Here is a 26,409-nt window from a genome sequence, read left to right on the forward strand (position 1 = left end):
CAACAAAACCACCACCCAGGCGTGATAAATGAGAGAACGCTTTATTGGAAAGGTACAAAACCAGTCACAGCAGTATTATATACAGCAATAAATTACTTTGTGGCCATCAGAGGAGGAAATCGGTGCACAAGTTACAGTACACAGGGTTACGGTCCTGACAAAACATAAATCCACAATTACTTGGATATATCCCAATAATTTATTCATATATATAATATGTATAAAAAGAGCAGCACAGAAATAATAAATATTGAAATGAACCTACTGCGTAAGCACAGTGGGAAAAAGCTAGAACTTGTCAGATTTCTCTTCTCGCTACCAGGATGCGCCAGGGAGCGGTGGTTTCTGTAAACGAGAGACCGGAAGAACAGAGAAGCACAGAGGCAAAGCAAGGAAAGCACCCAGGAGAGCCAGGAAAAGGAGAGCGAGAGAATGCAAAAGGGGAAAATAAAATGGTGAAACGTGAGAGACTGCAGATTAAAATCTGACTCGAAAAAAAGCAAAAACCACCACCGCTAGCTACTCCACAAGAGCAACTAAAGCCCTTTAGCTCCGAGTCGCAAAGCACAGACGGCTCAGGGTCCTCTGCTCTCCTGGCACCCAGACCTGTGATTAACTGCTGAATTTGCATCCCTTGGTGCAGGTGAACCACAGTAATGACGCGGGGGTGGGGGGGAGGAGGGAAAAAGGATCACACAGCAGGAAATGACTTTTGCCCATGGTGCACTTCACTCTCGCACATCACAGAAAGAAGGGGCAAGGTGCTCCTCGTCTACTCGGGACCTGCACACCTGTTTCACAATCCCGTGCACACTCACGCGGGGGGGGGGGGGGGGGAGGGGAATGGAAAACATGAAAAAGCGTGTGCGCATCTCCAGTAACACCTTATCACCCACCCTCTTAAGTGCCTGGCTAAGATTTCAAACGCAGGACGGAGAGGACGTGGAAGCCAGGGCCAGACACAGCTTTTGGGGCTCAGATGTCAGCGGCCCTGCGTATAAAAAACTGCAGCAAACCAGAAATCCGAGGAATACAATTACATACAAAATAATATTAAACTCGCAGATCTCACGCACGCACACACACACACACACACACACACACGCACAGTCCTACCTACTGGAGAGAAGGTTTGGTGAAGGAGCCTGCCACATCCCTGTGACTCCTACTCCAGGTAGCTTGTGATTTTTTAATTCCACTCCAGCCCACCTGTAGAAATGGGGAGGGGTGGGGACAGGGATACTTCGTCCCTTTCCTCACCCCCCCTCCCCACCTCAGGAACTCATCAATTTGCATTTTCATCTAATAAAGATTTTCAATATCAAACGTGAAAAGATTTTATTTTTAATTCTTTAGGAAAAAATCTGTATGATAAAATGCATATATATATATTTTTAAATTCTCTCTTTAAATATTTCCATATGTTCCTTATTGATATCCAATATGGATTACCTACCATTGCTATGGTATCAACAGCTTAATGATGCCCAGGTCCCCAAACTCCCTTTTTTTTTTGCTTTTTTTTTTTAAACCCCCTTCCTCCCCCACTGCACTGTAGAGGAAGAGGAGTTGTGTTAGCCCTGGGCCAGCTCTCGCTTGGCCAAACCCTTTGGCACGCTTCCAGTAAACGGAGAAGATCTGGCGGCAGCACGGTGCCCCCGCTCTCAAATCTTGATATGTTTCTTCTTACCTCATGTCAACAGAACAAAATAAAATAATAATTATGTAGACCTAGCTTCACATCACCATTTGCCTTTAACTTTTTTTTTTTTTTTAACTGGTGTGCCTTTAATAACCTGAGCGCTGTGATACTTTTCAGACTCACTGCAGTGTCCAGGTCGGAAATATTCTTCCTGTTCAGGGAAGCCACCAGCACAGCCTCTGACTGCCAGACAGACAGGTCCTTCCGAGGCTGCTCTAGAAAACATTGCAGCATTTCCCTGATGTTTTCAACATCCCTCAGTGTGCTTTGCTCGTTTGTTTAGGGTGGTTTTTTTTTTTGTTTTCTTTTCTGCTCCGTTTTGCACAGGAAAATCTGACTCCAGCCCTGCCGCTCAACAGAGCTAGGGAAGCTTCAGAAACGTTCTTGACTCAAGGAACACAAAGGTAGAGGGGTTGCTGGGGGGGGGGGGGGGGGTCATCTCCTTTTCTGACAGCCTTTCCTTGGTTTCTGAGAGTGGAAGGAAGTTTTTCCACGGCAGAAAAATCTTCAGAGCATGTCAGGGTACCTATGCCAGTGCTCGCGAAAGTTGCGTCAGGTATCAGCCCCGATCCAGGAATTGTGCGTAACCCCCCACCCTTTCCCCTCTGTAGTTAGGTAAATGATGGAACTGGAGCACTCGGTGCTTCCTGCTGGCACCTCATCGCATGCACTTTGATTCGGCTGCCGTCGCCGCTCGATTCTCCAGGGACTGACTTCCTGGAGACCTGGCTTGCAATTGGCAAGCTTCCGATAAACCCGTTCTCTCATAGTCCAATCACATTTTACAACAGGCCAACGGTTCTAATGCCCTTCCCTCAGTATCTTCACTCTGGAAGAACACAAAGCTTCTTCTGCCATTGCTCTGCTACTTTTCGTGCTATCCAGCACCGGCTCTGCCCACCTCGAGCCTTGGGACATTTATTTATTTAGGCATTTTATATACCCTTGTTCCAAATGAAGATCACGACGGTTTACAGCATGACATACATTTCTCTGTTCTTGTGATGCAGACCATGAAGCATTTTCACAAAGATATTTCCATATTAAGGAAAAATCTGCCTTGCCATTTTTAAACCCTACGCCTTCTGGTCATGGTCCAAACATCAACAACTTCTCACTTCTTTTGCTATCTCTCCGACATAGGAAACGATTGAAGAACGCTCTTATCACGCTACATTTTCTCAAGCCCTCCTCCACATCTCTAGCTGTTTAGATCTAGAACTAAAGACGCTTTGAGAGTCTAAGTGTTTTCTAACCTCCAGCGAGCACCAAATGTCTTTTACCATCTACTTTGACCTACAAACCCAAGTCTCTTCTCCCACTCGAAATACCCAACATGACTTTTCCATTTCCTCTAAACCACATCTAAACACTAAAACCTTCTCCCTTCATTTTTTACTGTTATATTTGTAGACCTCCTTTCTCTACCGCGTGTCAGAGATGTCTTTTCAGCTTTTGGTCACCTACTGGTGACGCAGGAGCGTTTCTAACAACAAACATTAAGCAGGGCGGCAGAGATACTGCTGGTATCTAATGGACCCACAATGACCACCCCCTTCTCTCCAATTCCTCTCTTACCTACCTAGCAGACAACTAACCCCCCCCCCCTAACAGTCAGCATTTTTATAATTTTGGGCCCTGCAAACTCCTCCTGTTCCTTTTGGGCTTTCAGCTCAACCAGAACCAGGCTCTAGTGAGCTACAGTGCATTAGGTCTTCATTGGCAACTTCCCAGGGAACCTTTCCCCCAACCAACTTAGTCCAGTCATTGCAGTGATTGTTCTTGGCCAGAGGCCACAAACCGGCTAGGTCTGGCCACTAAGTGTCACTGCTGAGACATCCTCCCCAACCACTGCATCCCCCTCCCCCAGCCGGCCTAAAGAGCAGACTGGCCCCAGAAATCAACATGGCAGTGCACAGAGCTTGCCATTGAGCCTCCAGCCAGGCCTCTCAGCCTACTTTACAGTGCTCCAATCACACTTTTGGATTGCACATTAATATCTCCAGCTATGAAACTACAGACCATTAATGTCTCTTGTATTTAAGGATCCAGCCATCTTCATGCCAAGTACCTTCATAGCTCAAGCAGGGGTTTGCATGTGCTTAGAGAAATGAAGGCATCAGTATGTTTTCTGCATGACGCCTGCGTCTACCTGAGCAGCATCTTTCCTGAAATATGGCTTTTCCAGAGGGAAAACCAGAAACATGACACCAGAAACGGACCATTATGGCCGATCTAGTCTACCCAGCTCTACAATCCCATAGAAAAACAGTCCTAGCCAACTCGTCAGGGCACGCGTAGGTTGCCCAGAATATTCCTGTCGTTCTTTCCAGGTTCCTGCGTGCCCTCCCCATTAAATTCCACACCACCAAGACAACTTCCTCCTCTCTGCTCCCGTTGAAACCCAGTAAATGTGAAAAAAAACCCAAACCTTACTCTCATGCCATTTGGCACAGTCGCTATCATTTTCAGCTTTGATTACTCAATCTGTTAAGTCACCGTTTCTTAGCGCTGAGTCTTGTAAGTAAGGTTGGGCTTCCTCCAGTCAGAGCACCTGATCTTACATTCAGGGACTTCGGCTCGTCCCTGGAATGTGCCCATTTTGTTTCTGCAGTTTCAAAGACGACCAGAGGCCCAACCAGTCATGCATGCTCTGAAGCTTTCAGGATTCAGTCCCTTGTGTTCCTCTCTCTCATAGCATGGGCATGGATGGCTACAAGAGAGATGGCAATTAAAATGCTAACTTAAAATAAAAATCCTTACAACTCCCTTTAAACACCACAAGGTTCTTTTTTTTTTTTTGCAAGGATTGGAAACCCATTTGCAGTTCCCTCCCGTGTTGATTTCTCACTTCCGCCATTTTCAGGGAAACTGTTTTACTTCGAGGGCACCTTTGGTTTGTTTCTGAAGGTTCCCAGCCTCTCTGGGCTGACACACCAGATGCGAGTGCGAAACAGCGCCCTACAGAAGGGAAGGCTGCTGCTGCCTAAGATGGTCCTCTAACCTCTTTCTGAGGGCAGAGCTGAATTTCCTGGTGCAAAACAGGTTACATAGCGATGGCCAAACCTATTTGTCTTTGCAGCTTATTTTTCAGTGGGAAATTAGAGGGTAAAAGAAAGATAATTCTCGTCATTCTCCAATAGCAGAAAAGGAACTCAGGAAAAAAAATAAAATAAAAAATGCAAGTTTAACTCCATGAAGCCCCTTTCGGAACAGGATGTTAGTTCTCTTCCTCCTCAGGCACTAGGATGGCGCGGAGAACGGCATGGAGGCCGAGGAGATGTCAGCCGACTTCACAATGGTGATGACGCTGGTGGTGGCAACCTTGGCCGGGGCGATGGGTCCCCGGGTGACGGTGCGGGCGAAGGTCTGCAGAGCCTCGTACTTGGAGCGCAGGGCGTCCAGCTCGAGCTTCATGCTGGAGTTCTCCCGGGCCAGCTTGTCCACCTCCTGCTGCAGCTCGACGCGCTGCTTCTCCAGCTCCTCCTTCTGCGTCACCCGCTTGATCCGGCAGCTGGCGGCATAGCCCCGGTTCTTGAGCGTCCGCCGGCGCTGCTTCAGGCGGACGACGTCCTCCTTGGAGAGGCCCCTCAGGTGCTGGTTCAGCTCTCGCACGGACATCGAGACGAGCTCGTCATCGCTCAGAACAGGGGCGTTCTCTCCTGACTCCTTCTTAACCTGAAAACACCAAATGTGAGACAATGAGTATAGGAGGGAAGTTTCCCCAATTACTGCACACAAAAAAACCACCCCCATAACATTCGACTATGAGATTTTTAGTGGCAACATTTGGAACAAGTCTGATAACCTTAAATCATATGAACAGCAGTCAATCTCACACCATCACCGAATGCATCTTACTGTAATAGGATATCACTTGGACAGAACTAGCAACAAGCATTTGTTTTACAGGAAGACTGGGGAATCCTCTCCTGGAAGGAGCAATCTCAATTACTCTTCTTTCTTTTATAAAGTAAAAAAATAAAAGCAGCCTATCACCATCATTTTACTGTGCTAGTTTTAAGTGTTTTTGGACAAATGACACCTTGTATTACATGCTGGTGAACAAAAGGTATCCCGCTTAGGCGAAGATGCCCGACAGGGCTAGAAATCTCTCCTCCGTGGATATAAAGAGAGCCCTGGAATCATCTTAACTTTGCCTTTACAAAAAGAGGCCACCTTAGCCATTCATCAATCACAGGCTTCTAGAAAATCCCTCACTTCCATACCTAGGAAGACCCTTCACATCCGCTGTGTGCCAGTCAAAGGCTAAACGCGAAACGGCCGACCATATCAGAGTTTTATGAAATTACAAAAATCCCAGTGTTGGTCTTCCTTTTTCTCAGGGAAAGAAAAGCAACATGGATGTAGAACATTTGCCTGTTTGTTTTGACAGCAGAGCTGTTGAAATTATATTAAGGGGGTAGTTAGTTGCCTCTGCGGTCAGGAAGAGTTGCCACTTAGCTCGGAGTTTCAGTATTTAAATGTGAATATGGTCACCTTGCCATTCCTCCCCGGACAGAGCGTGGCGTCTTTTCCTACTACACGCAAACAGAATTCAAAACAGCCATCCTGGTAAAAATCACAGGAACAATTCAATTGCCCCGTAATGACCTCACAATAATAATTGCTCAGTGCAGCATCTTATAGCCAAGCTGGAACACATAGCCTCGCTTTTTTTTTTTTTAATTTAATTTAAATATTTGGATTTTTAGCCTCCTTTTCTAAAACAATGCTCAAGGTGGTTTAAAGCATTATTAGTAACCCAGCCCAAAAGGGCGTACAAGCTGAGTGGGTACATAGGCAACGAGAGATAACGCGACTTGCCCAATGTCATGAGGAGGGTCAGGAGAGAAGTGAAGTAGTTCTCCGCCCATCGATCTAACCACTAGGCCACTCCTTAAGATGGAGAGTGATAGCTAAGACTTAAAATACAGGATCCCTTCTCACCTTTAATGTCTTGTTTGGTTTGGGATTAGTCGTCATAACCTGTAAACAATCACCAGGGCAGAACTGCTCAGAAAATGCAAACTGAAAAAGAAAAAGAAAAATCTTTGGGTTAAAATCAGAACAAGAATCTTTGGCTCAAAATACTGCACTATCAGTAGGGTTAAAAGTCAGAGCTTTTCTCATGTGACTTTGGATGCATGATGGCTAAACTACATTAAAAAAAAATGTAGCTTCTAAAAATAGCAAAAAACAAAGCACCTGCCTTAATTTGACTCTCTTAATCAACAAATTTGGGAACCCTCATTACCACCACAAAAAAACTTTTAGAATATGAGGAGGAAACTAGTTAACAGAAAACTAAAAGGAGCAGTTACAAGGGTTAAAAGTCTGCATGAGGAAAGAAGACTTAAAGACACCATAATGAAAGCCCAGATAAAATGTATTCCACAAATTAAAAAAAAAAATTAAAAAAGAGCAGCAAGTGTCTGCCAACATGGCTAAATGGTGCTGTGAAGGAGATTATTAAAGTGAAAAAGGCATCTTTTTTTTTTTTTTTAAAAACACTAAACTCTTTTGGATGTAGATGTTGCTAAACGTACAGAAGTGTGTCTTTTACATAAAGTGGATAGGTTGCCAATGAGTAGCTCTGCTTCCTTACCCTTCTTACTGAAATCCTGCTTAATAGCAAAGCAAGGTTTATTAATTTAATGGACACAGAACACCCCACCAAATATAACACAAATGCACGCATTAAGTATGGAAATGTCTATTAAGACAAGTTTAACATGAAGGAAAAGATTTCTTAAAATATGAGAACCATCTCTGGTGTCCCTGAACATAATGAATTATTCAAAGATTTAACAAAACTGTCTTCATCAGTTCTGAACAATTATTGGAATTTCATAGGCAGCAGTTTACTGTACTGATTCTTTTCATTGGGGTTTGATTTTGTGTGTTTTAGTTGTTTTTATGTACTGCCTAACTGGGACAGTGTAATCTGTTTTATGTTTCTTACATTGTTGGTGTATACAAGCGTAATCCACAGCGAACCACGGAACATAAATGGATGAAATAAATAAATATTTGGGGACGGGAAGGAAAGAAAATAGCTTATTTATTTATTTATTTATTTATTTAATGTCTCTTATATACCGATGTCCGTTTGCACATCGCATCGGTTCACAGTAAAACATGAACTTTATGGGCGAAGCCCTTACAAGGAACAGATAAATACAGTTAACTTTAGGGCATAGCCCTTAACAAAAACCAAGGAAGAAATACATTGGAGGGGGGTATTGATTTACATACTATAACCTATATATATGTATATATATATATATATATATATATAAATAACTATAAACATAAAATTATAACATTTCAAGGTACCAAAATCAGAGGCATTTCGTAATCCAATATTCAGGCCGAGTTCACAAATGTGGATTGGGGTTATCCATTTCGGAAGGAGTTTATGTGATGGGGGGTGACGTAGGGTAGGCTTGCTGGAAGAGCCAGGTCTTTAGTTTTTTTTTGAAAGTGGGTGTATATGACTCCATGCGGATGTCATGAGGTAAGGAGTTCCAGATAGTGGGACCGGCTAGAGAGAAGGCTCTGCTTATGGTGGAGGAGAGTTTGAAAGCTTTAATGGGTTGGGAATGTAGGGTTCCTAGGAGAGCTGTGCGGGTGGGTCTGTTGGAGGTGCGAGGGGTGAGTGGAGGGTTGATCCAATTGAGATTGGAGTGTAGCAGACTTTTGTGGATGATGGAGAGTGCTTTATAAAGAATTCGGGAGTGTATAGGGAGCCAGTGTAGAGAGATGAGTATGGGGGCGATATGGTCCTTCTTTTTGGAGTTTGATAGAATACGAGCGGCAGCATTTTGTAAAAGTTGTAAAGGCTTGGTGTGTCATTCTCTTGTGAGTTGTATTTACTCCTTTTTTTTTAGGACTTTTGATTGAACAAACATCTAAACATAAAAAATGGAAAGCAGGAAGTAACGAGGAAAACGGAAAAGCACAAAGCACCAGCAAATTATATGTAAAATATAATAAAGATGACCAGGGGAGAATGTGAGGAGACTTGCCAAAGAGGCAAAAGATAAACAACAAAACCTGCAAGGAAGTCAGTTGGGCCATTAGACTTCCAGGGGTAAAAAAAAAAAAAGTTAAGGCCACAGCAGAAAAACTAAATTATTTGCGTCGGTCTTTACTGTGGAACATGATGGAGAAATTAATATGCCTTAATTTATTCTTTCTAGGTGATTATTTACAGGAACTGAAACAAATCGGGGTGAATCTGGAAGAGGTGCTAGAGAAAATTGACAAACTAAATAGCAGCAAATCACCAGAACCTGATGGTATTCACCCCCCCCGAGTTGTAAAGTAATGAAAATATGAAAATTTCAGAGCTGCTATTGGTAATCTGAACCTATCATTCAAATCTGCCTCTATACCTAGCAAACAGAACACCAATTTTCAGAAAGAACTCCAAGTGTGACCCAAGTAACTACAGACCGGTGAACCTGACATTGGCACGAGGTAAAATAGTGGAAGCTATTGTTAAGAACAAAATTACTGGTTATAAGGCTAAAGATGGCTTAATGGGGGAAGAGCCAGCATGGATTTGGCAAAGGAAGTTCATGCCTTACTAACCTATTTATTTGGAGGTGTGGATAAAGGTGAGCGAATCGATTTAGTGAAGCCTCTCCTGAGAGGCTCCTCAGAAAACTAAGAAGTCATGGGACAGGAGGCAATGTCTTACTGCAGACTGGTAACAGAGTAGGGCTAAATGCTCCGCTTTCCCAATGGAGAAAGTTAAATAGTACAAACTTAGATTGTAAGCCCTCTGGGGATAGAAAAATACCTACAGTACCTGAATGTAAACCGGTGTGATATCTCGATTGAGATCAAATGTCGGTATATAAAAATAATAAATAAATAAATAAAAATAGTGGCCTGCCTCAGGGATCTGTGCTGGGACCAGTGTTTAACTTTAATTTTTATTAACAATCTGGAAAAGGAAAAACAAATGAAGTAATCAGATCTGCAGTTGATACAAAAATATTCAAAGCAGTTAGTTAAAACTCAAGCAGATTGCGAGGAACTGCAGAGGGACTTTGGAAGACTGGAGAACTGGACATCTAGATGGCAGATTAAATTGAATGTGGGCAAGAGCAAAGTGATGAAAGATTATTTTCCCCCTAATGAGAGGCACACAATGCTTATCTCTGTATTTGGAGTCGCTGGAGAATATAATCAATATCCGCAGCTCAGTGTGCAACACCAATAAACAAACAATTAAACAAATAGAATGTTAGAAATTATTCAGAAGAGAATAAAAGGAAGAATATGATAATACCTCGGTATAGATCCATGGTGTCACCACACCTGGAGAACTGTGTGCAGTTCTGGTCGCCCCATCTCAAGTAAGATATAGCGGAACTAGAAAAGGGCAACAAAAACGATAAACGGGATTCAGCAGCCCCTGTATGAGGAAAGGCTAAACAGGTTAGGGCTCTTCTGCTTGGAGAAGAAACGACAGAGGATATGATAGACGTTAATAAAATCTTGAGTGGGGTGGAACAGCTAAATAGGGATTGGTTATTTACCCTTTCAAAATAGTACTAGGACTAGGGGACATGTCATGAAATAGCAAGTGTAAAACAAATTGCAGAAAGATTTTTTTTTCCCCATTTAATGCACAATTAAGCTGTAGAATTTGTGGCTGAAGGATGTGGTCAAGGCATCTAGTACGTCTGGGTTTAAAACTGGATTTGGCCAAGTTCCTGGAGAAAAAGTTCATGAACTTACATTTACAAAAATGGCGCAAGTCGTTAGCAGCATTCTAAGAACCTAAGATGTGCCAGGTTGGGTCAGACCAAAGGTCCACAAAGCCCAGCATCCTGTCGTCAACAGTGGCCAATCCAAGTCATTAGGAAGTACTTGGCACACCCCAAAGAATAGACCTAATTCCCAAAGATAAATGATGTGTTTCCTCAGAGTCCAACTGGCTGCTAACTGATTTTTCTCTTGAATTCTTACTTGCACGGACTGGACGAAGGAAGCATGCCTCTTCAAAGTCAGTGACAAGTATTTGAAGTTGGTCAAATGAAAAGGCCTCCATTGCATCTTTTTTGTTGACCTTTATTACTTGAATTCAATTTGAAAACACACGACACTTTTTACACTTATGCCACCTGAATGCGTTACACATCCTCCATCTAATAAGCATTGTGGAAGTGATTTGTAAGTCAAGTACAGAAAGTCACAACCTATTTTGCGTGATGACATCAGATAAAAAGGAGGACCTAGCATGATCTCACAGTAGCCATCGGCACAGGTCAACTAACACTGCCCACAAGATACCCGCCACCACAACTACTCCCAAAGCAATCCATGCACTACGTCCGACTAACAAGTTCCACCCTACGCTGAAGGCCAAGCTTGTGTAATAAACCAAGAGCCCTGATATATATTGACCTTCAAGAAATCCTGCATCCTACCCAATATGAATCTTACTGACTGGTCACCACTGTATGACCAGCATCATCCCCACCCCTTCACTAAGGCACATCCTCATCACTATACCCTTACCAACAACAAAGTTACACCACCTTGCAATTCCAGTGCATACCTAACAGGACTTCTGTCTCACCACCAACCTAATGCTTCCAGCGATTCAGCTGGCACACAGGATTATTGCTGCCCCGAAGCCATCTGCTGCACGGCTCCAGCGAGCAGTGCCGATGCAGACCAGTAGATGCACCGAGCATTCAAGCTCCATTAGGGGCCAGAGGGGAACGGGGAGGACCTCAGGTGGAGGGAACGCGTTGATCGTCCCTTCTGCGTCGTGTCACATGAGCCCTGGCAGTGACATCCCAATCATTCATGAAAAATCCAGCCCAGGCATCTCAAGAATGAGAGCTCTGTTACGGTTGCCCTGGTAACCTGCCGAAACCAGCCAACCTAGAGACAGTCGCCATAGAAACAACGTGGAGCCCAAAGAGCGGGAAGGACTCCAGGCCAAGTGCGAGAAAATCACATAACCCCTTCTGAGAGTAAATAAACTCATTTGCACTGCCAAAAGCTTGGATGGATCGAGGGGAGAACGACGAAGGACAAACATGACTGGAGGGGCATGGTGTAGGCTCGGCGAGAGATTGATTTGCGGGTAAATAAGTTAGGATATTAAAGCAGGTAGCTAAGTTACATCCCAGATGCATGTAATGCAGATTCTAGACTTGCAAAATCATTTAATATAACCAAGCACCAAAAAAGGCAGCGACCTTACCTTCCATCACACCACACAACAATTGCACTTGGTTCACCCACCGCAAATCAGTTACACTGCACGCTACTTGCCCATAACAGAAAGAAACCCAAACACAGGAGGCTGGGAGTATTAAGGGTGGCAGGATGGGGGTGGTTGGAGGGAGATACAGTCTTTTATAGTTTAACAGGCTCGGGCTATTTAGGGAGCGTTTAATGTTCTTGCTCTTAATTTTAATCATGAAAGCTATTTTATGTAATTCACTTTACCCTTGTGTTACTTGAATATGGTCGAGCACAGGTTTGGCACTAAATGAAATAAACCCCTTCTTGCAGACACACCAAACCCCTTTAAAACAAGTAATTAAATAAATAAAGGGAAAGGGGAGAGGAGAGGAGACATCAGATCGCTAGACTAAAGCGCGCTTTGCGGAATACTAAACCGACGCCGATTGCGTGGGATAACAGAAAACGGAGGACCCTGGGGCCCCTTGCACCAAATCTCTGTATCCGGCACCAGGCTGCGTTTCACAGATTAAGTCTGGAGCAGCAGCGTGGGAGATGGGGATCAGGACACGCGAGGTCGCACAAGCTCACGGTGCAATAAAACACATCAGGGGGGAGAGGCTGCAAGAAATCCAGAGACAGGATGAGAACTTTTCCGTCAACTGCCCCCATCCACCCCAAACCAATCCCTGGGCCATTCGCTTCAGGAAAGAGGAGGGAGACCACCAGGAAAATCCCCCATCCCAAAAACAAGATTCCAATCACCATGCCTGTCTTCACTGCCTCTTCTTTTTCCTGCTCCTCCTCCTCCTCCTCATTCTTCCCCGGACGACAGCGGCAGTTCTCCTTCTCTCCCCCCCCCCCCCCCCCCCCGTCACCACATAGCGCAGGCAAGAACCAAAAAGGAGCCCAGGGGGCAGCAAAACTTCCTTTTAGAAAGAGAAAAGGCCACGGCTCTCCTCCCAAAGTCACTCACTCAGCAGCCACCCCCGTACGGTGCAGGGCCCTGCACTCATCCCTGTGACATAGCAATGCGGTGACTCACCGGCTGTTTACAGGCTACAGAGCTCACATTCCCACACAACTGGGAGCCACGCCTCCCACAGCCTGCAGACGTGAGAGAGTGTGTGTGTGTGTGTGTGTGTGTGTGTGCAGGCGTCCCACTCTCCTCCACGGCATCCGTCTGTGCCCTCTCCTCCAGCACGTGTGCATGTGTGTGTGTGTGTGTCTGTGTATTGGCCTCCACGGCACACACACGCCCTCCTCCGTGGAGCATTTGACTGCATCTTGCTCCACATCACTGCGACCACATCCGTACGCTGCTCCACGTCGCCATGCACACGGCGGCCTAGCACGCTGCCCCACACCGCACATGCCTGGTATGAGACGGCACGCCACATCGCATACGTGCGTGCGAGCACACAGGGGCGAACACAACTCGCACGCATTTCTGTGCTCACGCGACTGCCGCACCTGGCGTGTCGCTGTCTGCACACGGGGGCTCTTCCATGGCCTGTGTGTGACTGCGCAATGCGCGTCTGTACAGGAGCACGCTCTCCTCCCTGGCATGCACGCAAATGCACACCGCTCATCGTGGGCTCTCCCTGCTTGTGCATGCTCTCCTCCAGGGCCCGTCTGCGAGTGCACATGTCCCCAAATCGTGATTCTGGGTATCCGGATGCTCTTCTCTATCACGTGCCTACGCACCGCTCTTCATCCTCTGTGTGAGTGTGAGTGTGCGCTATGAGCTCATCTCCACAGCATGCCTGCATCGGTGCACACTGCTCCGTGGCAGGCGCACATGGGTCTACGCGTTGTCAGCAGCACGTGTCCATAGCTATACGCAGTGCTCCATACCGACAGTCCCTGAATGTAATCCGCTTAGAAAAAGTGGCAAAAAGCAGAATATAAATCGCATAAATAGCAGGGCTGCGTCTACTCACACTGGTGCATAAGGAACGCGTTTCTGCGCATCGCTCCACGAGTGTGTGCCTATGCATTCTCCACGGCAGGCCTGCAGCTATGCACATCGCATCTGCACGTCCTCCTCCACTGCAGGTGGGCAGCTATGCTCACAGCTCCGCAGCAGCGTAGGAATTTGCACAGTTTGTGATGCATGCGTGTGTGCGCACGACAGGCTGCCCAGCCTCAGCAAAGCCTCTTTTTAGAGGGAGAGAGGGTGGGAGAAAAGGCTGGAATCAGAACAGGAAATCAAAAGAAATCAGGAACCAACCAGGGCAACTCTGCTGACAAAAACAGCCGTTATTCTTCAGCCAAAGACACCTCCAAGTCACTGTCACAACCCCATGTGAATAGCAGGGGACACCATGGGACCAAGCAGAGAACTCAATGCATAGCAGCAAGGAACAGTGAGGAAGGAGCAGAGAGGGAGACGGGACAGGAAAAACACTCAGACCCTGACTTTCTAACAAGCACATCCTGGGCTACCTCACTAACAGCAGCAGGAGTCTTCAAGATTACCTCTGCTTTTGGATAGTTTTCCTAACTCTCATCTCAGTGTTTTTTTTTCTCCTGACATAATAGGTTGAGGGTTTTTTTGGTTTTTGTACATATCCATATTCTGGATTGAAAATTGTAAGCTTCTCATTGTGGCCACGACGCCCCTGGTCTTAGGAATGTCCTTCCCCCAGCCCACATCTCAGCTGCCAGGTTATAAATCGCACCTTTCATTCATCAGTGGGATGCATGCGCGGGGGAGGGGTATTTCTGATGACAAACAGGGCAGCAATGCACCGCTCTACTTAAAGCTCATTGGCACTTACTGCATCTAAGCCAGAGACCAGAAAATCGTGGAATCAGGATGGTTCACAGGCCTGGAGGTCGGCCAGGAGGACCTATGGCTAGATAACATGCCGGGACACAGGACCATCGATTACTGCCATGGCACACATTTGACTTTATAACTTTTGTATCTGCCTTGGTATCTGTAAGGAAGAGAATAGAAGATATCGCAACGGCTCTGTTATCGATCTATGGCACAACAGCAGCTCTGGTCACCCCATCTCAAGGAAGATAAGAGCAGAATTAGAAACGGTGCAGAGGACAGCGACACAAATGATAAAAAAGGGTGGAATGGCCAAACAGCCTGGAGAGAGATGATTTTATAGACCTCCTATCAGGAGTGGGAGGGAATGAGGAAACAGGGGATGGTTATTTACCTTTCCAACAGTACTAGGACTAGGGCCGTGTTTCCCAACCCTCTCGAGGCTCGCCCAACCAGTCCGGTTTTCACGATATCCACAGCTAGTAGTAAAAGCCCATCCAAGGGCACGGCAATACCGCGAATCGTGTATAAATAAACGAGATGCGTGGTAATAGGGCGAGCAGGCTGAGCTCCGGTGTATTGTGTGGGGTAGCACAGAGTGAACTGGGCAATGCAGAACGAGGGGCAGAGCTCAAATTTGCAAACCGGCAATGCAGGCGCTGGGCTACTTTCCTCTTTATTATAGATAGATAAACATGCATGAGATATAGAAACATAGAAAGGACGGCAGAAGAAGACCAAATGGTCCATCCAGTCTGCCCAGCAAGCTTCACACTTCTTTTTTTCATACTTAGCTGTTACTCTTGGCCCTTATAAGTAACTTTTTGGTTCTATTTCCCTTTCATCCCCGCCATCAATATAGATAGCAGTGCTGGTGCTGCATCTAAGTAAAGTATCCTGCTAATTGTTTGGGGGTAGTAATTGCCGTAATAAGCAAGCTACTCCCATGCTTGTTTACCCAGCCTGTGCAATTCAGTCCTTATTGGTTGAGATAGATTTGCATGGGATCTACTTAATGTTTGGGTACTTGCCAGGTGCTTGTAACCTGGACTGATCACTGTTGGAAATAGGATGCTGGGCTTGATGGACCCTTGGCCTGACTCAGTATAGCAACTTCTTATGTTCTTAGACACTGAAGACCTAGGGCATGCAAATCTATCTCATGCATATTCATTGTAGGAACCCCAAAACCAGTAGAGGGTTGTGAAACATTGGACTAGGGGAAACCCCATGAAGCTAATGAATAGCACATTTAAAACAAACTGGAGAAAGTATTTTTTCACTCAGCACACAAACTGTGGAATTAATTGCCGGAAGATATGGTGAAAGCAGTTACTGTAGCTGGGTTCAAAAAGGGTTTAGACAAGCTCCTGGAGAAAATGTCTATTAACCATTATTACCAAACAGAACTGAAAAAGCTACTTCTTACCCCTGGTTTTGAGCAAGAACGATTGGATCTATTCTTTGGGATCCTGTCAGATACTTCTGACCTGGATTGGCCACTGTCAGGACAGGATGCTGGGCTCAGCGGACCTTTGGTCTGATCCAATATAGCATTTCTTATGTTCCTAAGGCAATGTTGTAGTCCGTTTTCTCTCATTTGTAAAGCTTGGATTTTCATACAAGCTAAACGCATACAGTAGCACGGGGAAGAGGGGGCAGAAGAAAACACGAAAGATTACCCAGGAGTATAAATCGGTCCTATCTGTGGTTCTTACTAAGGAGTTTGAGCAATGAGGGGATCACTGCAGGTTATACTGGAAACATCCGTTCAAGCAAAATAGCAGACGTGCTCATGATATTCATTCTAGCTACTAATGGCTAAAATCCGGTAAGCAGTGCAAGCTTGGCAGGAGGACCATAACTTGACTGACAAGCACAAAGCCACACACTGCGCCAATTCTACCGCTCTGAGCTTATGGCCGTCCTTGTAGAGTAACTTCTTGACTAGCCCTACACAAAAAAAAGTATCTTAATAAATCTGAAATAGCACACGCAGATAAGCAAACCTAAGAATGCAAAACCAGCAATACATATCAGACAGCTAGAGGGGAAATGGTGAAACGTGCCATCGCTCCGAATCACTTTCTTCCCTGTGAACCTGGGCAGCACTTTCTAGCCTGACGCAGCAGACACAGGGAGCAAAATCTCAAGCCATTCACAAAACCTAGTGCTCCAGGAAACGCTGGACCTGCCGGTAAGCCCGTAACAGAAAGCAGAATAGCAAATGCACAATGTGTGTGTGTGAGAGAGAGAGAGAGAGAGAGAGAGAGAGAGAGAGAGAATGTGGCACGTCTGAAACTACATTAAAAAAAAAAAAAAAAAAAAAAAAAGGGGGGGTTAACAAGAATGTATTGACTGAGTCTCTCTGTTTACAGCTCTGGAAAGCTGGCTGGCACAATCCTCCCAGCTGGCCAGCCCTCCTGAAACGGTTCCCTTTCTGCACCAAAGGAAAAAGATGCTGGAACCTCCACAATAAATCTGTGAGAAGCCGTTTGTAAGCCAAGGTCTCTCTCCGCCAACGAGGAGTGTTGAAATAGGAGTTGCGCTACTTGGCCCCTTTCCTATACAGCACAGAATGGTCCGCCTGAAGGGGGAGCTCCTGGACCTGATGGTTTCGAATGGAAAAAGTTCCTTTGATAAACGAAACGGCCTCACATCTCCCCGCTGCAATACCTGTAAACTGGATAAATGCAGGAATTATCCATAAGATGAGGATGCCTGAGAGCTTGCCAGACCACAGGTCCCACCTTCAGATGCTACTCAAATTTATGAGTAAATATACAAGAACTTTCCACTCTTCCTGCCAAATCGAGGCACATTTCTTTTGTTTGATTGTGCTAAACGAAGAGTGTGACTTGGGGCTCTCCATTTCATGTTTTAAATGAGAACGTATTGTCTTTTCAAAGCAACTGCGGCATTAACAAGATCTCTTCCCCTCAAACCTAGATGGACCATAATTCTGCCCCAGGACCTCTGCAATCTGCGCCAGTAAGAACCTGCATTTCGGAGGGTGGAAAAGAGAAGCATTGCCACAAACAGGGGGGGAAAAAACACCCCCAACTCAGAGTCATATTTAGACTACGTCCTCGAAAAGTATTCTTGAAGGTATTTTTGCTACAAATTCCTTGCAACACGAGAGGAGGAATTTCCTCCTACAGTCACTCTCTCACGTTCTCGCAGCAAAGGCCTGCACTGGAGCCTTCGTGGGTTTCAAAATAAGGGGAGCCATCCCCTGGCTTAGGTTTGCAAGGAACCAATACCCTGTTACCCCTTACCCTCAGAAAGAATTTCTGTAATTATTCCCAGTTATAGTCGGCAATGCAACATCTGCTATCTAAAACCAAGAAGACAGGGCAGACCATGACTGACAAGGGAGGATCCAGAAACACTCCATATTCTCACTGCTGTGTGGTTTCTCATCAAAAAGGTTGTCACATGATTAAGTTAGTTGTTTAAAAAGTCCATTATCATTAAGATCTCTTTCGATGCTTACTTAATTTCTGAGATATCACTATTTATAGGTATCTGAAAGTTCCTGCACAGCCACCTGTTAACCCTCACTGTAGATCGAAGTGAGTCTGGGAGCTGCTGTGCTGTTTGCCATCACAAACCCAGGCTGGCACCGGACCAGCCACGTACAAAGAAGGACCTAAGGAATCCGCGAGCCCCCTCAGTATGCACACTGCAATGTCGTGGCAAGACGTGGAGGGCAGCAGGTGCAAAAGATTTCTACCTTACCAGGTGCACTTTGAACCAGCTGTAAAAGCAGCTGTCCCTGAATAGTCAAAGGGAAACTCTGCGGATGCGATAGCCCATGAAATCAGATCAATAGGAATGGTTAAAATAAGGACACGCTCCGGGAAATTAACTGGTGGCAGATTCTACAACAAAATTTAAGAAAGCATTTTATCAGCCGGTAAACGATCAGGGCATGGAATTCGTTGCCAGAGAACGTGGTTAAGAGCAGTAGCACAGACGCATCTAAAGCAAGTTTGGGATAAGCTCCGGGGAAGACAGGTCCATTCACAATTTGGTCTACAGTCAAAATGATTCCGAAACGCATGCAGTCAAGCTTCACCAAATCTGGGTCGCTGAATGAAAACGATGCTTAAAATTGCTGCTTGGCTTTAGTTTCCAAAGATAGGCTACTGGGTCAGAACCTGCGACTTTTCACTTGCGTACGGCAGAGGACAAGCGAGTTAAGAAGGGAAAAGATCTCAGATTAAACCAGGAATGACTAATATTACATCCAAGACTGGGTTTGGACAGTACTTGCTTTTTTTGGGCACCACATAAGGAACGATGCGATCTGAAGCTCGGATCGCGTCATTCGTGAGACGAATTGCATCGTTATTCCTAGGAGTCATGGATGACGAGAGGTGTTCAGCATCCCAACGCTGGCTGCGGCAAGGAAGGCTTTGTCATCGCCCAGCCACATCGAGCTGGGTCTGAGGAAGAATTTCTCAAGGCCATGGGCAAAACTAAAGCAGCCTTCAAAGTACCTCGGTGGTAAATCTCCGAGGTTAAGTGAAGCTAACGTAAAAGGAAGATTTCTTTTGGTGGCCCCTCAGCCTCGCGAACCTCTCTGCCGTGACGCATTCAGCCATGCCTCGCGAAGGAAGGAAGGAAGGGACGGCGTGGAAAGCCTTCCAGTGAGTGGTAGCAACGTTTTCTCGGAAACAGCAAGGAAGACACCGAGAAGGAGTTGGTGGGAAAAAACCTCCTCGTGGCTGCCAACAGCCACTAAAGAATTTTTCCCAGCAAACTGCAGAGGACGGCGAGCAATTTCAACTCCCGTCATCAGACCGAAACCATAACTGTTTGAATTGGGGGAAGTACAGGGGTCTTTAACCTTTATGCAAATAATATCAGGAAAGAAAGCTAAAGAAAGTGAAGAAGCTTCCAGAATGTGAATGAAAGTTACAAGCATCACGGAAAGATCTGCGACAAAAACTGAAGTCACAACCACAGAAAGTCCTGTCATAATGCTGCCGTCAGAGCGCCCACAGAATCGCACAACGGCCCTGATCTACCAGAGGGCAGCTCCCCTCTTCTAAGCTTATGGGGGGGGGGGGGGGGGGGAAGCCAAGCTGCTGTACCAGGAAAGCAGAGTTGCTTACCTGTAACAGGTGTTCTCCTAGGACAAGCAGGATTGTAGTCCTCACATATGGGTGACGTCAGATGGAGCCCAGCAAGGAGAACGTTGACCAGGCACACTGAGGATGCCCAGCCTGCCATTATCCACGCGGGGTGGTGAATTACGAAAAAATAAACAAACTGAACGGAAAACCCGGGGTGGCGGGCAGGTTTCCCCGAGGACTAACATCCTGCTGTCCTGTGAGAACACCTGTTACAGGTAGGCACCTGTTTTCTCCTAGGACAAGCAGGATGGCAGTTCTCACATATGGGCGAATAGCAAGCTGCCCCCCCGAACAACAACAACAGCACCTAACCAGGTGCCAAGGGGCACGACGACCCTGGTGCTGATAGTGAAAGAGGGAGTCAGCCTGAACCCAAACAATGGGCCCGAGGCGGGAAGAGTTGGGTTTCACAGCTGAAAGATTCTGCAGGACAGACTGGCCGAAGGGGCTGTCGCGTCAGCTGTCCCTGTCCAGAAGTAGTGCGAGGCGAAGGTGTGGAGGGAACTCTGTGTCGCAGCCCTGCAGAGTTCGTCCATGGGGACCGCTCGCACGTGAGCCACTGAAGCTGCCATGGCTCTAACAGAATGAGCCCTGACATGGACCCCCCAAGAAATACAATCTGCTAGCCAGGTGGATAGAGTTTGAATGCCAACCGCAACTCCCAAACGGGTTTTGTCAAAAGAGACAAAGAGTTGGGTGGACTGTCTGTGGCCTGCTGTCCGCTCCAGGTACAATGCGAAGGCTAAGGCTCTCTTGCAATCCAGATTGTGCAGAGCCCGTTTGCCCTGGTGCAAATGCTGCTTGGGAAAAAAGGTGGGCAGGATGAGGGACTGATTCAGATGGAATTCTGTGACCACTTTCGGCAGAAACTTAGGGTGCAAATGCAGAGCCACCCTATCGTGAAAGAGCTTTTTATAAGGTGGGTATGATACCAAAGATTGAAGTTCAACGACTCTGCGCACCCAGATGACCGCTATCAAGAAGATGACCTTCCAGGACAGATACTTCAGCTCACAGGAGCGCAGGGCCTCTTCAGGGGCACCTCAGCCGATGCTGGAGCCTTCCTCAGCTTGGATTCATGCGAGGACGGTGACCGTTGATGGTGTTTCCTCCACCTCTTACAGTGCTCGGCCCAGTCTTTCCCTGGAGCAGAGGGAGATGGCTATGAATCGGACCTATTTCAAGAGGAAATAGAAAGAGACCGGTCCCTATTGCCCAATTGAACTTGAGAACCCGACAGTGGAGAAGCTAAGACAGGGCCTGTGGCCCCCTGGTCCCGCCTTACCACAAGGCACTGACCACCCCCGACACAGAGGTCGAGGGCTCAGACTTCTTGGGACCAAACAGCTTCTCCATTTTGTCAAAGTGCGTCCGGCGCCCCTTTGGGGATCATCTGAGTTCAGAACGCGCATCCTCGGACATCGTGCGACGCCCCCAGGCACAAAATACAGACCTCCTGGGGGATCTGTAATAGACATAATCCGGGGGCATCGGCGAAAGCCCGACGACGCCATCGGAAAAAAATGGCAAGGGGTCAATGGCGGGCAGCCACCAGGAGACGGCACCATCGGAAAAAGACTACTAGAAACAGAGACTTACCGCGACTGACGCTAACCAGGGCTGGGAGATAGAGGGACCCGGTGCAACGAACCGAGAAGAATTTACTCAATCGTGGCAACTTTCCAACCCAAAAACCATGTGAGCTCTATATTTGCGAGATGAACGCTCCGCGGAAAAGAAGAGACTGAAGAGGGACCCTGGGTGGACGCAAGGATAGAGGCAGGCTGGGCATGCTCAGTGAGCCTAGTCAAACGCTTTCCATGCTGGGCTCCATCTGATGATGTCACCCACATGTGAGGGCGACCATCCTGCTTGTCCTAGGAGAAAAGGCCCCTTTTTTTTTTTTTAATTATAGAATAAAACACCATAATGCATTGCTACTTAAATAGTGCATCCATCTAAATGCTGATTCAAATAACTATCACAGGACCCCCTTCTGCAGCCTTGACCGTCCCTTCGTACACTGCAATCTCACACGCCTTACTGCGGAGGCATCTGCAAACTGATAGAGAGCAGAGCCTCTTACCAGGGCTGCTGGATGAATGATGAAGGGAGGAGGGGGTAGATCTAATTACAGTAACATTACAATGCAAGTTAAAAATGCTAGGGGGAAATACTAAAAGTATTACCCTTCCCTACAGCACCACTATAATTCCATAACCTCTCCTAAAATCTTTTCAGCCACTCCAAATAGTAGTGTGAAAAGGGGGGAGGGGGGAAAGGACGACTGTCTACATATTCATTAGAAGTTGTCTTCTATTTAATAAAGGGAAAATAACTTGGTGAACTAGTTCCCATTTTCCAAACTCTCTTAAGGTACAAAAACCCTTCCTTTCTAAGGTGTTGTGTACAGGAAGAGGAGTGAGCCTAAGAAACTCAGAACTGCAGGATTAATTTTCTTATGAGAAAACAGAAGAAATCCAGAATGACTTTATTTACAGGATCTGGATTGACCTTTACCACAAGCAGAATAAACTTTTAGAAACTAAACTCAGTGCTACATTTACAAAGATCTTTGTATCTGTTTGTAAACATAACCCTGAAGGACAGTTATTCCTTGAAGCTTTTTTTTTTTTTTTTTTTACCACTTTGGTATCTCTTTTTTTTAAATTCCTTTATGTGATAAGTTGCATTTACAATACACTGAGATTATGCACCGAACCACTTTTGAAGGAGAGGGTGCCCCAATAGCCTTGGTCACTGAGAATGACCAGTGACAGAGAATATGACAGAACGCTAGACACCGCATGCCCTAATGGAATGGCAGAGACCTTACATTTTTTTTTTAATTGAGTCTAAACGAATCCCTTAACAGAGATACTATTTCATTTCAGCCCTCTACATGCGTTATTTTACTAACAACCTCTCGATACATTGACTCTAACCTCTTCCAAGTGTCCCACTCCCTCTGCTGGAAGGGAAACACAACCCAGCGGTCTGGACTGATCCTGGTACGTACAGGGAATGTGACATTGGGCAGAGAATTCTAACTGGCACCCAGCAGCGGATTCACGATGTCGGACCGGCCCATGACCTGTCTGTCATGGCAGCACACGACAGACCACATGACTGGAGCGATCAGCCCACCGGGGGATGTCCAATCTGCCCCTGCTGGCACCTGCTATCAAACCAATGGCCATGCTGCTCCCATTTTGGGTCACAAGAAAACAACTGATCCTCTTTCCTCCCATCCTACATCTAAAGACATACAGTGCATTCAAAAAGTATTCAGACCCCTTCACTGTGTCCACATTTTGTTACATTACAATGACCCTAAGCACACAGCCAAGACAACACAGGAGTGGCTTCTGGAGAAGTCTGTAAATGCCCTTGAGCGGCCCAGCCAGAGCCCAGATTTGAACCTGTTCAAACATCTCTGGAGAGACCTGAAAAGAGCTGTGCATCGATGCTCCCCCTCTAACCTGATAGAGCTTGAGAGGATCTGCAGAGAAGAATGGGAGAAAATCCCCAAATCCAGGAGTATCAAAGATTGTAGTGTCATACCCAGGAAGACTTTAGGTTGTAATCGCTGCAAAAATGTGCCTCAACAAAAGTACTGAGTAAGGGGTCTGAATACTTATATAAATATGATAATTCAGGGTTTTTTTTTTTATTAATTTGCAGATTTCTACAAACCTGATTTTGCTTTCTCATTATGAGGTATTGTGTATAAACTATGGATGAAAACATGCACATTATCCATTTTAGAATAAGGCTGTAACACAAAATGTGGGGAAAAATGAAGGATCTGAATATTTTCTGAATGTACTATTGTACACGTTCGCCCCCAAGGTCCGATACCACTCCCGTTCCCTTCTTCGTGGAGAAGGTAGGGGCACGTTTGGTACAGGGCGCACCATAAGCAACAGGCGTTTGTCAGCATCCTCACACGTGGGCAGGAGCGCTTTAATACCACCTTAGGCCGGACACTGTCCTAACTCCAGCATTGGGGATCCCCGAGCTGGAGGAGGGACCGGTCCCTGGATTCCGGATCCCTCCCCCTCCTCCCGAGAGCAGGCCGGTGCCCGGGCTCCGGCTCTGAGAGGCCGCACGTGTCTCCGGCTCACTGCTAGCCAGTGATGACTCAGCATTTCCGATCCTACAACAGCCCCATGATGCCCTTTCCAGGGATAGAAACAGGGTCGGAACCGGATCCCGCCCATCGCCCTTTTCCTCCCTCCGTCTCCCGTAGTCTGGGTTCCGACAGGGCCGGACCGGATCCGTCTCTCCGTACCTGGGATCCTGGCTAGCAGGGCAGGGGGCGGAGGCAGCACGTGTCCGCACAACACCGAGCCCGGCACTTCCCCCCCCCCGGACCACATCCCTCCACCTCCAACGCTCTTGCGGACCCGGTTCGAGAGACCCACTGTCTGCCCTGAGCGCTTCCGGAATCCGGATCGATCACAAAGCGCACGGCGCATGCCCACCTCCACGGCCCGGCCCGGCCCAGCCAGACAGCTCCTGCTCCGGAACCGGACTGGATCGGCCCTCGCGGCTCCTCCCTCGGCGGGCCGGAGTGCGCCTCTCACCTGGGGACGTCGGTAGGTGCACGAGCTCCACGGAAACGCGCGGAGGGGATCGGGGACGCGCCTCTCCGATCCGCCAGATTCCGAAACAACAACAGACGCCGCGAATTCCACTCCGCTTCCGGGATCGAGCGGCTGGTCGATGGCGCGTCACAGCAACGTCACCCGACCACGCCCACTCCCTCATTCATAGTAGCTAATGGGGCCGGAGGAAGGGGGGGGGGGACGTTTAGGGATGACGTCACCTGCCGTAATTACAGCTCGGAGCTGTCAAGGCCCCAGATGGGATTTGAAATATGCACGCTCAATCTTTCAGTGTTAATTGCAGCAGTCACAGAAATTAAAAAGCAAAACTTATTCGCATGCCCTCATGTGCCCCAGTGAATAATTTGAGGCATAGAAAGCTAACTTTGACGTTTATTTAATATATACATTCTTATTGCCTAATTACTACCATAATTAATATTGTTAATGAGCTCAACTAGCCTGAGAAATAACATGTCATGCTTTTGATGCAACTCTAAGATTGCTCTCTACTTCAATGGAAAGAGGTAACGGGAATTGGAGTCAGACAGCAACCAACAAGCACCCTGACTTTTAGGGTCTGGGAAGCTAAGTATGGGGGTGACCTGTACAGCGCAGCAGATTCTACCATAAGCTTGCTGGGCAGACTGGATGGACTATTTGGTCCTTTTCTGCCGTCAATTCTATGCTTCTAATGTGGTGAATATATTGCCACAGTTATATTTCCTAGGCCTAGGATTATCAGAGAAAACAGAGCATCTAATCAGGGCTAGGCAAGTAGGTGGTTAACAGCAGGCACAGGATGCAGGTGATCTGTAAGTGCCTCGTTAGCGGTGCACTTATAACCTCTGCAATTTCACACATCTCCATTTTGCTTTAGCTTTGGTACAAGGGTATGGCCCATTTTATATGTGTAGCTAGTAAAAGCATAATAACGATGGAAGCTTGCTCTATCAGATAGTCTAATGCTGGAAGTTCCTGGGATCACATTTCAGGGGGGCATGAAGGCAATTTTTTTGCTCCATTTAGCAGGGAGAGGGTTGGTTGGCACTGATATCTTTTTAATTATTAAATTTCAAGGGGTTGGTGGGAGAAGAGATCCTGGCTAGTGAGTAAGTTGGGACTTTTGTGATTGGGGGGGGGAATGGAAATTGGCCCACCTTTGTATATGTGTTTAATCTAAGAAGTGCTACTTAACCAAATATCTTTTGAAGAGAGAGAGTGAGGAGTGTGTGCATATGATGCAATGTTTGGCCAGCTGTGGGATAGCCCCACAATCGGCTGCACTCACCCCGGATGCTGCTGACTTTCCTTGATGCCCTTGCCATGCCACCATGCTGCTCCTCACTGGGAATCCACTGTTACTTAAAGACTCTGTGGTGGGAATCTGGCTACAGCGCCTCCTGATGACATCAGTAGGACTTCCCAGAGCAAACCTTGGCAACAGGTCTCCCTGCAGCCTTTTAGTGCTTGTTGCTGCTCCTGCCGTGTTCCTGATCCTGCCTCCCTGCAGTCTTATTCCTGTCTGCCTTGTTCCTGCTCCCCGATACCAACCCCCGACTTATCTTTGTTTGCTACCTGCCCTGACTCCTGGCCTGAACCCAGTAACTGTTGGTTTGCTGCCTGCCCCGACCTCAGCCCTGTTCTGGGCTCTCATTCCGACCACCCTCTGGGACACTCGCCAAAGTCCTGCTGGCCCCTGGAACCCAAAGGCTCAACCTCTGCAGGCTCAGGGCTGCTAGAAGTGAAGGTCTGGCTCAGACACACCTTTTGCTGGGTCTACCAGTGTTTGGCGTGGGCCTAGTGGGTTCACCTGCTAGGTGCATCAACCATCTCACAGCACAAGGGCTTACAGCTCTGACACATGAGCGAGAGAGAGAGACAGCTTTTGTAAGTAGCAGAGAGCCTGTGTGAGAGAGAGGTAGGTGGATGATAAAAAAAGGACCA

The 26,409-nt window shown here is 46.8% G+C and overlaps 1 protein-coding gene across 8 annotated transcripts; it reads right to left on the bottom strand.

Moving 5' to 3' along the window:
• Window positions 1-25: 25 nt before the first annotated feature.
• On the bottom strand, window positions 26-24,585 carry MAFK (MAF bZIP transcription factor K). Of its 8 annotated transcripts, none has more exons than XM_029576681.1 (3): window positions 24,442-24,585; window positions 6,653-6,733; window positions 26-5,380 (listed from the first exon to the last, which is right to left on the bottom strand). In XM_029576681.1, the coding sequence occupies exons 2-3, from the start codon at window positions 6,686-6,688 to the stop codon at window positions 4,946-4,948; spliced, it is 471 nt and encodes a 156-aa protein (XP_029432541.1). In that variant the 5' UTR covers window positions 6,689-6,733; window positions 24,442-24,585; the 3' UTR covers window positions 26-4,945. The 8 variants fall into 8 exon arrangements, with proteins under 8 accessions (XP_029432541.1, XP_029432540.1, XP_029432545.1 ...); XM_029576680.1 differs by having other exon boundaries at window positions 24,340-24,555; XM_029576685.1 differs by lacking the exon at window positions 24,442-24,585 and adding an exon at window positions 24,147-24,286.
• Window positions 24,586-26,409: the final 1,824 nt, after the last annotated feature.

The sequence above is a fragment of the Rhinatrema bivittatum genome, chromosome 14, assembly GCF_901001135.1.
Source record: "Rhinatrema bivittatum chromosome 14, aRhiBiv1.1, whole genome shotgun sequence".
NCBI lineage: Eukaryota > Metazoa > Chordata > Amphibia > Gymnophiona > Rhinatrematidae > Rhinatrema > Rhinatrema bivittatum.

What these genes read in the sequence shown, in the direction of transcription:
- MAFK (XM_029576679.1), bottom strand. An exon ending in AACCAAACAAGACATTAAAG is followed by an intron (nt 5,381 to 6,652) that starts GTGAGAAGGGAT and finishes TGGTGTTTTCAG; the next exon opens with GTTAAGAAGGAGTCAGGAGA.